General features: G+C 40.7%; 1 protein-coding gene and 1 non-coding gene across 2 annotated transcripts in view; one reads left to right on the forward strand and one right to left on the reverse strand.

The window, feature by feature from the left end:
- The window catches only part of LOC119155728 (protocadherin-23-like), a 72,997-nt gene extending 59,496 nt beyond the window's left edge, over positions 1-13,501 (forward strand). Inside the window, exons 17-20 of the mRNA XM_037404708.1 lie at positions 2,015-2,145; positions 3,595-3,881; positions 7,252-7,390; positions 9,880-13,501. Coding sequence (XP_037260605.1) covers positions 2,015-2,145; positions 3,595-3,881; positions 7,252-7,390; positions 9,880-12,500 — 3,178 coding nt within the window. The 3' untranslated portion in view covers positions 12,501-13,501. The remainder of the gene's footprint in view (positions 1-2,014; positions 2,146-3,594; positions 3,882-7,251; positions 7,391-9,879) is intronic.
- Positions 5,353-5,459, reverse strand: LOC119142561. The gene has a single exon (XR_005102321.1). It is a non-coding gene; the product is annotated as a U6 spliceosomal RNA (small nuclear RNA).
- Positions 13,502-15,715: the final 2,214 nt, after the last annotated feature.

Consider the following 15,715-nt stretch of genomic DNA (forward strand, 5'->3'; position numbering starts at 1 on the left):
ACCTATCCAAAAATCAACAGAATGTGATAATTTTTTTAAAGTATCAGTGTAATTTGATAATAGTATCCTAAAGGAAATACTTTGTTTTAACTTAATATGCAGAATACTTCATTTGGAGTTTCTTTTTTTCAGTTTTTCACTGAATCAAAAACATCAGTTCTGATTTTTGGCTGTTTAAATATCATAATAGAATTTTTGTGACTAATACTTTAAAAGAATGCCTAAAATCAGTCCTTCAAAGGAAGGATGTGTACTGTTGATTTAGCATTGAACATGTAAGCACAATAATTTTCATATCTGTCTTTAATGGGCAGCCTATTTTATTTCAGTATTTACATTGGAATTCTAGCCTTTCAAATTGCCGGTTTGAGGAATGTGAAGCTTCATATTCCTTTTTATTAATAAGTTATTAATCTGTACATTTTGAAGTGAAAAATGAATAGCAAAAGAAGCTTTCAAAACTGTTTTCCTGTTTAATTTCAAAATGTTACCATTGGTTCTTTCAAATTTTCAAGGAGTTGTTTATTTTATCTAAATTGAACATTTTCATCTGCAGAAGTTCTAAGTCCCTTATAATAGGAGTTATAATGGAAGTGTTGACAGAAACTTAATTTTAATACCTTGGCTGAGATGTTTTTATGAGAGTTTTTTCCTGAAACCTTAGAAAGTGATTATTTTTAGTAAAATATTTCCATATGTATACCTTACCAATATTCATTCTAGAAAAAACACACTTTCTATATGGAATTATACATGGTCACTGATTGAATACTAGCCTGCAATTCAAGTTATGTTGTTCTGTCAGTGTCAAAAACCACAAGGACACCCAGAGCAGAGCTGGTGTGGTTCAGGAATGGAAGTGCTGCAACCCGCAGCCTGAGTCACAGCCTTGGTGTTCCATACTGACATGTGAACATTTAGGGAGTAACATCTCTTCGACACTTGAAACTGTGACTTAGCAGAAAGAGGGAGAAATAAAGCATTCAGAAGATCTACAGGGAGACAGAAAATATGATGCACCATGCAAACAGTTGTTAATACACAAAACATTTAATTGAGATGCCAGACTCTGCCTTGTATATCCTTTTGCATAGCTTGGTTTGGTTTTTTGTCTGCTCCTGTTTTTTAGAGCACCTATCGAGTTAGATTTAATTTTGAATTCCCTTCTGGATAATTTGTAGTATTGAGGAGTAGTGAAATTTTCCAGATAATCTTTGCTTACAATAAACATCTGCACTGTTGTTCAGAAACTAGTTGCCAGAGACGGTGAACATCCTTTTATCCATGTTTATCACATCGTTATGTACTGTCGTCTTTGCCGTGTTGTTTGTGGAAATCAAAAGGTTGTTAGCAGAATCTACTACGTATCCTTATGCAGGTGTAAAATGGAAGCCTACAGGCAAACTCTCAATCTGACGGTGAGATTCTGGTCCCACTAAGATCAGTGGTAACTTTGCTATTGTCAATTGGTGCATGTATTCAGGTTTTTCACTTTATCGCTTACATTCATAATATACTGGAGGGGCTATTCTAGGTCTCTGCAAACAATTTGGCTGAATATTACTTTGAATGCTTTCATATAACCCGATTTTCACATTCCTGTTGTCCCTTTCTGAACAATGAGGTTCCTCCAAAGGACAATTTAGTACCTAAGTTTTAATTCCTCCTCTGAATTACCAGCTGGAGAAATGTGTCTTTTTTTGAAAGTCTTGCTAGCTTGTTTAACCACCTGTGTTTGGTATGAAATCGGGTGAAATGAATAGATTAATGCTTCCTTTTCTGTGATTTTTTTACGTTTCTGCCACCTAAAATCTCCTAGACATTTTTCCTGCAAGACACACACACACCCTCCAGACAGTCAATCTTATAGAAAGAAAGATGGAATTTAAGACTTGAAATGAGGAGCAGAAAGGGCTAATATTTTCATTTGTGATTTTCCCCCTGCTTATACCACTGGTAGATAATTCAGTGATTTCTGACCAATAGTGACAACTACTGCTTCCTTTAATTGTAGGTTAGTTGTACAAGCTGCTGATAAAGGAAACCCCAGACTTTCTGCCACAAGTATTGTGAGGATACAAGTGTTAGATGTTAATGACAATGCTCCAGTTCTCCAACCACTAGGTGAAGTGGAGGTCCTAGAAAGTAAGTGTGATAGTACAGCAATGTTATCGTAAAACTGGATTTGTCAGACAACGATGCTTTTGGTGATTTGTGTAACTAAGCACCTGTACTAAAAAGGATAATGGATTGTATTAATACTGAAATATCAAAGTAAATTGTGATCTGCTTTTGTTTCAGAGGCATTATTCTTAATCTTCAGACATTGTTTTTAAGAATAGTTTGGAATAAAACCATAGGCAATTCAGAAAGAAAAAAACAAACTCTGCAAAAATACATCTGTAATCTGTTCATTTTGGACTGCAGTGTCATATTCTTCAGATGTCTTCAATTTCTGCTTTTCTCCAATAAAAATACTTGGTGTTAAAACCAGCATTGCCAGAAATTAGACATTTTGAACTTCATGTGATGAAAGAATAATTTCTGTAAATTTGATTGAAGCATTAAAATGCTGTATAGCTTGATGCAGTTGAAGATCATGAAGAGGATGACCCAGGACCCTCCTGAGTTCTCATCCCAGCATACATCTGGCATGTTGTGTGACATTAGTTCAGCATTTGCAGACCTTGAGTCTTAAGCCCAGCATCTGAAAATACATGTACTTGTGATGCATTAAGATACACAGCTGGAAATTTATGAAGATTTAGGTGCTGAAATTCCAGTACTCCTGTTAACAAAAAATATCAAGGCTGTCTTTCTTAGTGATATTTTTTAGCCTGTCTTATATTTAGCTCCCAATGGTAATGAGAGGTATGGGAATCATGGATGCCCAGCAGCTGTAAACTACTGGCTACTTATTTAGATTTTGTATTTTGTTTAAGAACACTTGCTTTAGGACACTGCACAGTGTTTTTGAGGCTTAATTCCCCAGGTGTGCAAATAGGAAATGTTTTGCTTTCTGTTAGCTCTAGGCTTTGTTAGGTGATTACTAATAGGTTCAGTTTGCAATCCCATGTGAATCTAGCACAATGCAAAAGCTCTCTGTATCCAGTTTCTCAATCTCATAGGGCTATACCTTGAGCTCTTAAGACTTTTGTGCTACATAAGTTTAGCTGGAGGTCTCATTTCTCTCTAGTGGCCTCCTTTGGAAAAGCTTCAGAATTGCATTCATTCGTTCTACACAGACATGGGGACTCTGATGCCTCAGTTAAATATTCTTGTGGAAGTCTGTGACAATACTCAATAAATGCTTGGGGAAAATAATGGAAATTCCTGTTCCTCCTAAAAAAACAGTTAAGGCTACACTGGATCTGGGAAGGTCTAAAGGAAACTGAAATTAAAACTGGGATAAAGCAGATGCATTTGAAGAAATCCACTACTGTTTCTGTAGCGTTTATGGACATTGCTTTTATTCTGAAACAGGAAGTCAAAATACACCAAAAACTGAGATTCAATATTGGGAAATTGGCAAAATCTTCAGAAATTATAACATCATATTTTAGCTATGACTTATTCTGAAAATTATTGTTTCAGGTGCCCTGCCTGGCTTTATAGTGACTCGAGTGTCAGCAAGTGATGCGGACTCCAGGCCAGCACTTCAGTTTGGTTTTACTTATGATAATAGTCCTGGAATGAAATTTGCCATCGATCAACACACTGGTGTAGTCACTGTGGTGGAACCATTAGATTTTGAAGAAACTGCTGTGCATAAGCTGAGAATTGTAGTTTCAGATTCTGTACATCAAACAGAAGCAGAACTCACCATCCTTGTTTTGGACGTTAATGATAACCCACCAGTGTTTACTCGGGATTCGTATCAGGTGGGAACATAGCAAATGGACAGCAAACATGTGATGTCTTTCCATATATGATGATAAATAGTAGGAGTGCTTGTTTATATTTGTCTTAAAAATGCATGTGAGCAGTGGGAGGGAAGGTCTCTGCAAACTATGACTGAGCAGAAACAAAGCAGAGCTCTTCTGGTGAAACCCCAGCCCCTTTGTAGGAATTCTGCTAAAAAGGACTGAAGGAATTGTTCAGTTTTCATGTTTGTGATTCCTGACTTCAGGGGGAAAGTGGTGTGAATGCTAGCTGTGCTCCACACACCATGCATTCATCACTGGGCGTTACCAGATATAATCCAGACCGGTCTGAGGAGCAGGGTCCGGTGTTCAGAACTTCCTCCTCCTGAGACAACGGTGAACAAGTTGTATGTTTATTCTGGCCCTGTTACTATGGCATGATTTTTTTTCATTTTCAGTTACACAGCACCACAGAGGTGCAGCAAATGCCCGTATGGTAGGTTACGCACATATAGTTTGTAATGTGTAACCCTGCCTTACAGCAGTGGCGGTCATAGAAGGAAGTAAGGTATACATGTTTGACCTCCCCAGCATCCCCTGCTAGACTGAGGAGGACATACAGCTCAGCTATTGGGCTTCTGGACAAGCAATTGGACTGCTAGGCTGTTGTAGATGTAAGTTTTCCAACAGTATTTTGAAACAAAGCTGCTTTAGCAACTATGGACAACTACGGGCCGCTAAGATGATCAAAGGTATTAGAGCACGTATAAAATAGACTAGACTATTTCAGTTGGAAGGGACAATTATTACTACATGTAATGTGGTAATAATTGTTGTAGTAATAAACAATGATTATCTAGTCCAACTGCCTGACCAATTCAGGGCTGACCAAAAGTTAAAGCATGTTGCTAAGGGCACTGTCCAAATGCCTCTTAAACACCGACAGGCCTGGGGCATCGACCACCTCTCTAGGAAGCCTTTTGCAGCGCTTGACCACCCTCTTGGTATAGGAGTGCTTCCTGGTGTCCAGTATAAACCTCCCCTGGTGCAGCTTTGAACCACTCTCACAAGTCACTGGATACCAGGGGGAAGAGCTCAGCACCTCCCCTCTCTACCTCCCCTCCTCAGGGAGCTGCAGAGAGCAACGAGGTCGCCCCTCAGACGCCTCCTCTCCCATCTAGACAAGCCCAAAGTCCTCAGCTCCTCCCCATGGGACATTCCTTCCAGCCCTTCCACCAGCTTTGTTGCTGGTGACATATTCTGGACACATTTGAAGACCTGAACATCCTTCTTAAATGTCAAGGCCCCGAACTGGACACAGTGTTCAAGGTCTGGCCGCACCGGTGCTGAATACAGTGGGATAATCCCCTCTGCTGACCAGCTGGTTATACTGGGATGCCCCCCAGGATGTGGGTTGCCCCCTTGGCTGTCCGGGCGTGCTGCTGACCCGTGCTGAGCCTGCTGCCAGCCAGCACCCCCAGATCTTTAAGAAAATCTGGAACGCTTCATGAATTTGCATGTCATCCTTGCACAGGGGCCGTGCTAATCTTCTCTGTATCATTCGGATTTTAGGATATGTGCTGCCAAAGTGAGCACAGTATCGTACAGAGCTCTCGACGGAGCCTGTTGAAAGGGGTTTGCTGTGACTTCATCAGCCCTCAGGCCGTGGGGCTTGGGCTGAGCATCAGCACCTGTCATGGCTTGGAGTTAAGGTTGGGGTGGGAGAGAGACAAAGCCTGGAGCTCCAGGTGAAGGTCGGCTGCACTAAGGCTGCCAATCTGTGTACCAAATACTGGCCCAGGTTGCCCAGAGAGGTTCTGGAGTCTCCATCCCTGAAGATACTAAAAACTTAACTATATCCATGGGCAGGTACCCTGCTCTAGGTGACCCGGCTCAGAGCCAGGACAAGGTAACCCCCAGAGGTGCCCATCAGCCTCCGCCGTTCTGCAATCCTGTGAGCTGAGCTGTCTGCTTGGGTTGGTGCTTTTTGTGTGTGGTGGATGTGCTCAGAGCCAAGAATATGAGGCACCACAGAAGACTTGGATTTAAAAATGCTTCTTTTAAAAATCTTCAGTCAAGGTGTAGATCTAAACACTTGTCTGAGTAAAGGTGACATATCAACCTCTGAGCAGGTGCAGCAGTTTTAGGTAACTATGGGACAGACTGTAGATACCTGTGAAATATGCAGGTGCCTGAGTTGTCAGGATTTGTGAAAATTGGCCATTTACAAGTCTAAATTCTGGAATGGGGGGGAAATAAAAAAAGCACCACTAAAGCTCAAGTGATTTTTAGACTTTGCCTTAAGTTTTCCTCAACCCTCATATGTGTCTGATTTTGGAGAATAGTTTAGGCAAGTACTTGCTTGTGCAAGTGCTAGGATATTTTTTTTTTGTAGATTGGAGCAGATGTTGCAGGCAGGGTTATTAACTGATGCAAACCAGCGTAGCTCTGTTGGCTATGCGAGCATAAACAAGTGAGCTTCTCTCTCCACAATCCTGATGTTTTATGTGTTGGTTGGACAGTAAGATGCACTGCTTCTTTTCAGTTGGTGATACGTATAATTCTCTATTCATCATTCTGTGACTTTTACCCTTTTATTGTTCTTTCAAGTGTTTTCATATTTATACTTTTCAAATATAGTTTCATATATATGGCTATTATATGCATATAATCTCTCTGTTAAAATGATTTAAACTAACAGTTGAAGGTACATCAAAGGTAGCTGCTGTATCATACTGTTAATTTGAAATTGGATTTATAAGGTGGAAGGAAACTTTGGTCACAAAAGTGCTGTGTCTGGACTTGAAATAATGGAAGCTCTTAAGAAGGGAAAGGACTTTCTTGGCTTAGAACATATGAAGGAAGAAGGGAGCATTTTAAAAAACTAAATTCTAGCAATACTCCAGTGATGATTAAGTGCTCTGGTTGTGGAATTTTCTGGGTACGTGTATTTATTTATTTTTTAATGGTCAATCATACACTCCAGGCAGGGACTGCAGACTGTATTCCAGGTATGAAAATCAAGGTGTTTCTGAAAGCAGGGAGAAAATCCAATTTTAAGTGCAGTCCATTGTAGATATTCCTTCCGTTAGTTGGTGAAAAAAGAGATTCAGTGATTCTCTGAACTCATCATCATCATGAACTAGAACTAGACAGATTTTACTACCATTTGAAGTTTACTATAAATTTTGGCTGTATTGTGTGCATTGTTTTCAATATCTCAACTCTTTAGTTTTGTCCCAGAAGAAAATGAGTAGGTGAAACTTTTTTAATGCTGAAAACTGTGTTTGTTTTTTTCCACTAAGAGTAAATGAAGAAAATTGTGTGTTTAATTTTCAAAACCTTTTCTTAAGCTCTGTAAAAAATATAATTTTGCTTTCTATGTCAGGTGAGTTTGCCAGAGCTCATTTCTATGGATGCCACTGTTCTGACAGTCTCTGCTGTGGATAGGGATTCAGAGCATAATGGAATAATTTCCTACAAAATCCTCTCTTCTGCTGAGGGGTTTGCTATTAATCACAAGAATGGTGAGTCTGTAAGCACAATTTATTATTTCAGTTTTTTCAATGTAAATGGAAGAGTCCTATTGCACTTCCTTACCTGTTGCCAGTGATCACTTGAGTTCTGGAAATCTTTGGTGGTCAAAGTCCACCATATGTTTTTGCTAAACTGCTTATTGATGAAGAACTGATCGCATCAAAAACTAGAGTTCTCTGTTTGTTCCTGAACCATGCATGAGGCAGCTAGTCACAGCGTCCTGTAGGTGCTATTCTTCTGATGTAATTTGATAGAAAAGTTGCTGCATGTTTTGCATTGATTCGTAACATTTCAGCTGATGTATTAGATTTCACTCAATTTCAGTTCGTAATTACTATTTTTCAGTACAAGTTGAAACTGTCATAATGGGGTTTGGGCAGTATGTATTTAAGATTGCTTCTTTAGAAAACTTTAGGAGTTTTCTAAACTGAGAACATGGAAATACATGTGTATCTCCAAAATACCTAATTTTCTTCAATAGTTAAAATATACACCAATTTAATTTTTTCTGGCCTAATGTTGTAACACTCTGGGAGGTGGAAAATTGTGTCTCTCTCTTTTTGTATGCATTTATACAGAAGATTTTTTGGAATATCGGCTTTAGAGATTGCTAGATACTGCAAAAATGATGTGCAGCTATTCTATGAGAAAGTTCTTATTGCTTATTTGCAATAAGGTTTTTACATGAGATGAATTTTTGAGTGTTTGTTGGGTGATGGCAACTATAAACACTATACAAATGTCTTGCCCAGTTAAAGCTGTTTTCTTTTTTACCCATTTGTTACTCTGTATTGACCAACCTGTCCTTATGTTTGACTAGTGGTTGTTTCCAACTGTGATCAGAAAATTGTCACACAGCATTGGTCTGTGGTGCTTAGCTACACACCGTGAAGAGCGAAGTAGAGGTAGATAGCTTATGAATGAAGTGTCATTGGTTGTTTTGGGTTAGGAGGGACCTTTCAAGGTCATTTAGTCCAACCACCATGTTTAGATAAGCAATTTCAATTAAACATGTTTACATAACTTATTGGCAATCCTATCTAAATAACAGGCAAGCCCATAATCCTGTTACTGGATTGAAAGCAAAACAGAACTAATGACCTTCAGTAATGAACTTGCACAGTATAGCCACCTCTAATAAGGAGCCTCTATTTCCTTAGCTTTGATTTGCCTTTTATTTTATGCAGTTTGCATGTTCAGCCTGTTACTAGGAAGAGAATTTTTTGCTGGTCTAAACACAGTATGTTTATTTGATACTGCATCATTGTGTGTAGGCCTTGGCTTTGCAGCATTAGCTATGATTTCTTAGAATCATAGAATAGTTTGGGTTGGAAGGGACCTTTAAAGGTCATCTAGTCCAACCCGCCTGCAATGATGAGGGACATCTTCAGTGAGATCGGGTTTCTCAGAGCCCCATACAACCTGATCTTGAATGTTTTCAAGGATGGGACATCTACCACCTTTCGGGGAACCTGTTCCAGTGTTTCATCACCCGCATTGTAAAAATGTTTTCCTTATATCTAATCTAATTAATAATAAAATTACATATAATCTAATCTACCTTCTTCTAGTTTAAAACTATTACCACTTGTCCTGTCACAACAGGCCTTACTAAAAAGCCTGTCCCCATCTTTCTTACAAACCCCCTTTAAATATTGGAAGGCCACTTATAAGGTCTCTCCAGGCTGAGCAACCCCAACTCTCTCAGTGTTTCCTTGTAGGAGTGGTGTTCCGTCCTTCTGATCATTTTTGTGGCTCTCCTGGACCTACCTCAATGGGTCCATGTCTTGGTGGTGCTAAGGATTCCAGAACTGAATGCAGTACTCCAGGTTGGGGTCTCACCAAGAGGGCCAGAATTTCCTCCTTTGACCTGCTGCTTTTGATGCAGCCCAGGGTATGGTTGCTTTCTGGGCTGTAAGCACACATTGTTGCCTCATGTCCAGTTTTTCACCCACCAGTACCCCTGAATCCTTTTCTGCAGGGCTGCTCTCAATCCCTTCATTCACCAGCCTCTATTGATACCAGGGGTTGTCCTGCCCCAGATGTAGTCCCAGGTGTAGGGCCTTGCACTTGGCCTTGTTGAACCTGATGAGGTTGACACGGGCCCACTTCTCAAGCTTGTCCAGGTCCCTCTGAATGGCATCCTGTCCCTCAGGTATGTCAGCTGCACTGCTCAGCTTAGTGGTGTTGGCAGATTTGCCGAGGGTTCACTTGATCCCACTGTCTACATCAGTGATCAAGATATTAAACAGTGCTGGTCCCAATACGGACCCCTGAGGAACACCACTCCGGCCTGATCTCCATCCAGACGCTGAGCCATTGACCCACTACTCTGGATGCGAGAGTTACTTGGGAGTGTGCAGTCTTTACAGCTGAGTCATTTTCAAATATAACTGGTTAGATTCAGCTTTCGGAATCACGTTTACTTGTCTTAATGAGTGTGAAGTGTGGCCTTTGGTTAATTCTGTTTTACTTTCAGGTTCGGTGTTCGCTACGGGACCAGTGACACAGCTGGAAAAGGTGTCCTTTATTCATCTCCTGATAGAAGCCACGGATGGTGGCAGTCCCACTCTGAGTGCAGTTACCACCCTAGAGGTGCACGTAGAAGATGTAAATAACTATGCCCCTCAGTTCACGAGGGTTCTGTACAATCTCACAGTGAGTGAGGATGCCTCAATTGGAGAAAGCATCCTCACATTTTCAGCCATTGACTATGACTGGACACGTGAAAACACGTATGTTGAATACTCCATTATTGATGGCAATGCTGAGAATTTATTCTCTGTGGAAACAAGTGTCATGGAGTCAGAAACATCCTACAAACTTGTTGGTGGTCTTGTTTTGAGCAGCGTTCTTGACAGGGAAGTGGCGGCTTCTCACCGTTTGGTCCTCCTTGCCTCTGATCGTGGAATACCCTCCTTGAATTCAACTGCTACTGTGCTAATAACTGTGCTGGATGTTAATGATAATCCTCCAGTATTTAGCAGCCTGGAGTACCATGTTCATGTCAAAGAAAGCATCCCTGTCGGTAGTCATGTTACTGAAGTTTCAGCAAATGACTGCGATGCAGGCACTAACGCTGAGATCACTTATGCTATCATCTCTGGAAATGACAAGGGACATTTTCGCCTGGATGGGAAAACGGGATCAGTGGATTTAATGAAAATGCTGGATTATGAGGAGACCATGAAATTCACTTTGATCATCCAAGCCACAGATGGAGGAACTGATGTAAAAAATGTGGCTTTTTCTGTTGTTCTTGTTAGCGTCCTAGATGACAACGATTATGCCCCACTGTTTTTGTTTCCCAGCCTCAGCTGCATTGTCAGTGAAAATCTGCCTACCTTTTCTTCTGTGTGTGCTGTTAATGCACTGGATTTTGATAAAGGCTCCTATGGACACCTTACCTACTCCATCCAGTCTTCGTGTTTGGCTCATCGTGAAGCTCCTAGAGACCATGACATGTTCTTCATTGATCCTTTGACAGGAGATATTCATACAAAGCAAATGTTTGACTATGAAAGTCAGAATAGGTACTGTCTCATAATTCAAGCAAAAGATAAAGGTGACTCACTGGCTACCGTTACCGTTCAGGTAGATATTGAGGGGAGAGATGAATTTGACCCAGTGTTTACACAAGATCAATATTTCTTTAATCTCCCTGAGAAGAATGAAGCAGGCCAGTTGCTTGGCAGAGTGACAGCATCAGACAGCGATGGTGGACTGGATGGAATTGTTCATTACTCCCTGCTAAAAACTTCTCCGTTCTTTTCTGTGAATCAAACCAGTGGTAATATTTATTTGACTCAGACTGTTCACAGAAAGAAGAACGGCAGCAGAAGGAATGACACACTGGAATTGTTGGTAAGAGCTCATAGCCCCAAAATTGAGTCAAAGTTCACAGTATGCACCGTTTTGGTAAATGTTTCCAGTTCTCCTGAGAGTTATCCTGTAGCGTCAGCATACAGCCTGACCATTAGTGTTTTGGTCTCCTTGACAGTGTTCCTACTGCTTGCAGTCAGTCTTGCTGCGCTTATTCTGAGACATAACCAGAAAGATCCGATGCACTCTTGTGTGAAAAAAGCCACAGTATCCTCCTCAGCTACTGAAGTGAATTCAGCCAGCGAAGGTAAGGACTGCCAGCAAATCCAAAGCACTGAGAGCAGTAGGCTTCCCATGGGTGCCATAGCAGAATGGCTGAGCCTAGCAGGAATCGGAGAGGGGAAGGATGATGGTGTCCCCTGCAGGCATTCAGATTCCAGTGGCCACGGTTCTGCTGAAAGAGAAACTGCAGAGGACGAGGAAATCAAAAGGATCAATGAGCATCCTTGCAGAAAGAGCACTGGCTCGGCGCTGAGCGAGCGTGGCTCACAGGTGCCAGATTCGGGGATCCCAAGGGAGTCTGATCAGCTCTCCTGTCAGTCTGGAGAAATGGATGTTGTGCCTCCCACGCAGAGCATGGAGAGCATGCGGGCCATTAAAGGACAAGGCACAAAAGAAGCCTGCGACACAGTCTATGCGCATAAAATGTTGTCTCAAACACTTAAGATTGGAATAAAGGAGAAAGACATAATGACAGACCTCACAAGAGAATATGTCTTGACGTCAGGTAGGCAGGACTCTGTGTATGATTCACTTGCAGCGCTTGGAACCTCTGATGAGGATCTCGGAGGCGATTTTAACTGGGATTATGTGCTCAGCTGGGAGCCCAGATTTCAACCTCTTGCCTCAGTGTTTAATGATATTGCAAAACTGGAAGATGAAAATGTACACATTCATAGCTTCCCTAAGGAGAAGAAATCTCTGGCTTTCCCTCCTCCCTTGATAACATCAGTAGCTCAGCCTGGCATAAGGACAGTGCCACCACGTATGCCAGATATAATAACTGGGCAAGCATTTAAAAAATATCCTCGTTCTCCCGTTACCCATAATCTTGTATACCCTCCACCAACCATGACCCCCAGTTTTTCTCCTTCTCTCTCTTTACTTACCATGCAGACACCTACTGCTTCTCCAGTAATATCTGATGGGAAAATGATAGGAACTTGTCTTATTGATCCAAGCCGTGAACTTGCCGCAGAGGAAGAAATTCAGGTCTAGGTTATTAATTGACGTTAGTTCATGGTAAAAAATGTGTCTTAAAATGTATTTTGTTATTGTTTAACAAGCAAAATATGACTGTCAGAGCTATATCATCAGTATTCTTTTTGTTTTCAGGAGCTGGAAAAGTTAAAATAGAAACTAGCCAGAAACTATCCATCGTGTTCTTCTCAGAATACACTGTGAGGCCATGAGGCTTCTCTTTCAGCTCCCAACAACTGTGGTTTCCTATGCAAATCACGCAGCCAGGTGCCTGATAACCAACTTGACCAACTTTACTGTTTTCCTCATAAAATATGTCAATGACAAATAAATGGTAGTAGTTCTTCACTGTGGAAAAGCTTTATTAGCATGCTGGTGGGTTCTGACTTCTGTGGTGGTATTAGAAGAGGGGACTAGAGGGATGTGTAAGTACGGTGGGTTTTGGAGGGGCAAAGAATAAAGCAATAATCCCTATTGAGCTCTTTCTCAAGTGTTGGCCCAGACTTCCCACATCTCAGCCCCTGGGTCCCAACAACCTGTTGGGCCTGATGCAGTTTCATCATCTGCCGTGGCTCCCCAGTGGGCTTTATTTATCTTCATGCTGTGGAATTCCACTTAGCAGTTCCTGCGCACCTTTTGTTTACCTGCTGAGGTAAAGCCAGCGAGTCGCAATTATCTGAATAATAACAGATCACCCTTGGAAAACAGAATAACCAGTGGTAAGATAAAAGCAACCATCTACTTTATTACCAGATCTAAAATAGATACCTGTTGTTTTTCTGTCCTATTACAGAATAGGTCCCCAGGCAGCTGTAGGAACAGGCAGTGTTACGGTTCTGAAGGGCTTGTATGCCTGCAACCTGCTTTTTAGTCCTGTACTGGGTGTATCTCTGCAAGACCAGATAATCTAGCCTTGTTTGTTGTATGTATCATACATATGGCATTTTGTGTATGTATGCATATTCAGACACATGCACGTGCCTATACTGTTGTGTATGCTTGTATATTGTATCAGATCAATAAAATACACAGAAAATACATCTAGAGTAACTCCGGTTTCTCTTCAGTGTATATTTAAAAGTCTTTTGCATCAACTGCGTTACAGTTGGGCTATAGGGAAGGGTCTAATTGGTGCCTGGGACTCTGTTACAAGTTGGATGTGTACAGAGGTATATATTGTACAGCTTGTAACAGGCGGAGGAAAAGCATACGGTCCAGTTAGACTATGTGATCTTGTGGGATGAGCAGCATGTGTGCAGTGGCTTTTGTCATTTCCTTGGTCATACGTGTCAAGGTTTGCATCCTGTGGGCTCATAACCTGTCTTTAAATAAGATCCTGTTTCTAAGGCTACACCTGCATTGTACTGTCATGCAAGGGCATCCATGCTGCTCTGCAGGGGTGCTTCTTTTAAAGTTGGCGTTTGTTCTTTCTACTGCCATGGAGTATGAAACAAGATGTAGCTTAGAAATTCATTGGGATAGACAACGTACTAAGAAAGGAGACAGGATGGTAAGTTTTATAGTCAGGCAAAAACCTGTGCCAGGAAGAGCAAAGCAATGCAGAAGATTCATTCCCAGTTCATAATGAACATGGAGTATCACTTCAAGGCCATTATTTCAGAACTGATACTATTTTCACCTGTTAACGTGCTGTCTAATGCCTATTTGGTTTGGACTTGTATGTCTTAACTTGTAAAGTAATTTCTAATGGAATGAAAGGTGTTCTTTGTGGTGGTCAGTTCTGTGCGGTTATAGTTCAGGAGGCACGCATGGCACACAGAACTACCTTTTCTATATAGTCAACAACTTAGCTAATCTGGTTTTAGTTTCAGGTGGTAATGGTCAAGTGGCAGCTATAGCTCCGAGGAGTAATGAGCACGTGCTCTTCTGATAGGGATCATCTTTGATGGTTGAGTGGTGGAAGAATAATATGTACAGTGAAACTGTGTTTGATCTTTCATGCTCATGGATACAGAGTGGTAGCTAGGGCCTCGTTTCATCTGTAGAGTCTAGACTGATGGTTAAGTAGCTTTTCATTTACTAATATTTCTGTTGCCAATGGAAAACTATTAGCATTAGAAAGCATTCAGTCGTCATATTTAGCATACGATTTGGCCATCACCATGCTAATGTGTGCCCACTTCCTATAGTTCTGCTTGTAAGGTGAGAAACCCCTGTTTCTTTGTACCCTTTTTGCTCCTTAAAATGCAGCTTCTTTTAGATGCCTTTCTGAAAAGATGAAATATGATTTGCATCCTGTTTATCAAATGTGTGATACAACCAATGCATACTTTGTGCTCCTCATAAGTGTTATAGCAATCTTTTCCTTGCCTCTTATGTATTTGTTCATTCTGTATCAAAGGGGAAACAACGCTTAGCTGATAGGTTGTTGTTTCATATATAATCAAGCTTAAAAATGTGACCATTGAAGCAAGTGTCTGCAATAAATCATGTGTAGTTCTTTTAACATTTCTGTTTTTTTCCCTAAGTAAACAGTATAACTTCTATAATTTACCATGAGTTTAATATTAGGTTGCCTCGAGGAGACTGTGTTACTTTGCAATTCTGCACACCAGTTTTAGCACTTTGGAGAAGGTACAGAACTTGTTAGTGGAAAATCATATTAAGCTCAAAATGCATAAGCTATAAAATAAAAGACAGTTGTCTGTTCTGGAATTTTGGCTGCCTGCCTTCTGGATTTGCTTGTTGGCAGCCTTCAAAACACTGGTGTAAATCACTACCAAATGGATATCAAAATTCCATCTACCAGTAGTAATCATTAAATTGACGTTCAAACAGATTCCTGTGCAAAGAAGAAAAACCTTCATATTTTTAGGGAATCCATCATTTACAGATTATAAAAATATATATACCGATTTTCTAAAATGATACTAAAAACACTAGTTACCTACACATGTCCATATTTAGTTTGTATTTTATCCTCAGCTGAAGACAGGAATTGTTCCTAAAGCACTTCTAGCTAAAACCAGTTCTGATAAAAATGAACCCTTGTTGCTAAGTCAATTACACTGCCAATTCCTACTATTGTTTACATTTGCTTGCCATCAATTCTCTGTGCTGTATGTCACTTGTTTTCTTTAACTGACATGTAGCTTCCTGAAGAGCTATGTTTAAATCTTCTCTTTGGGAGACCTAGAAGCCAAAAAATGCTGCACTGATAAAAATTGTTACTAGAGCATCAACTAGTACCAGACTGAAAATTGTGCCCATAT

Source organism: Falco rusticolus, chromosome 1 (genome assembly GCF_015220075.1).
Source record: "Falco rusticolus isolate bFalRus1 chromosome 1, bFalRus1.pri, whole genome shotgun sequence".
Classification (NCBI taxonomy): domain Eukaryota; kingdom Metazoa; phylum Chordata; class Aves; order Falconiformes; family Falconidae; genus Falco; species Falco rusticolus.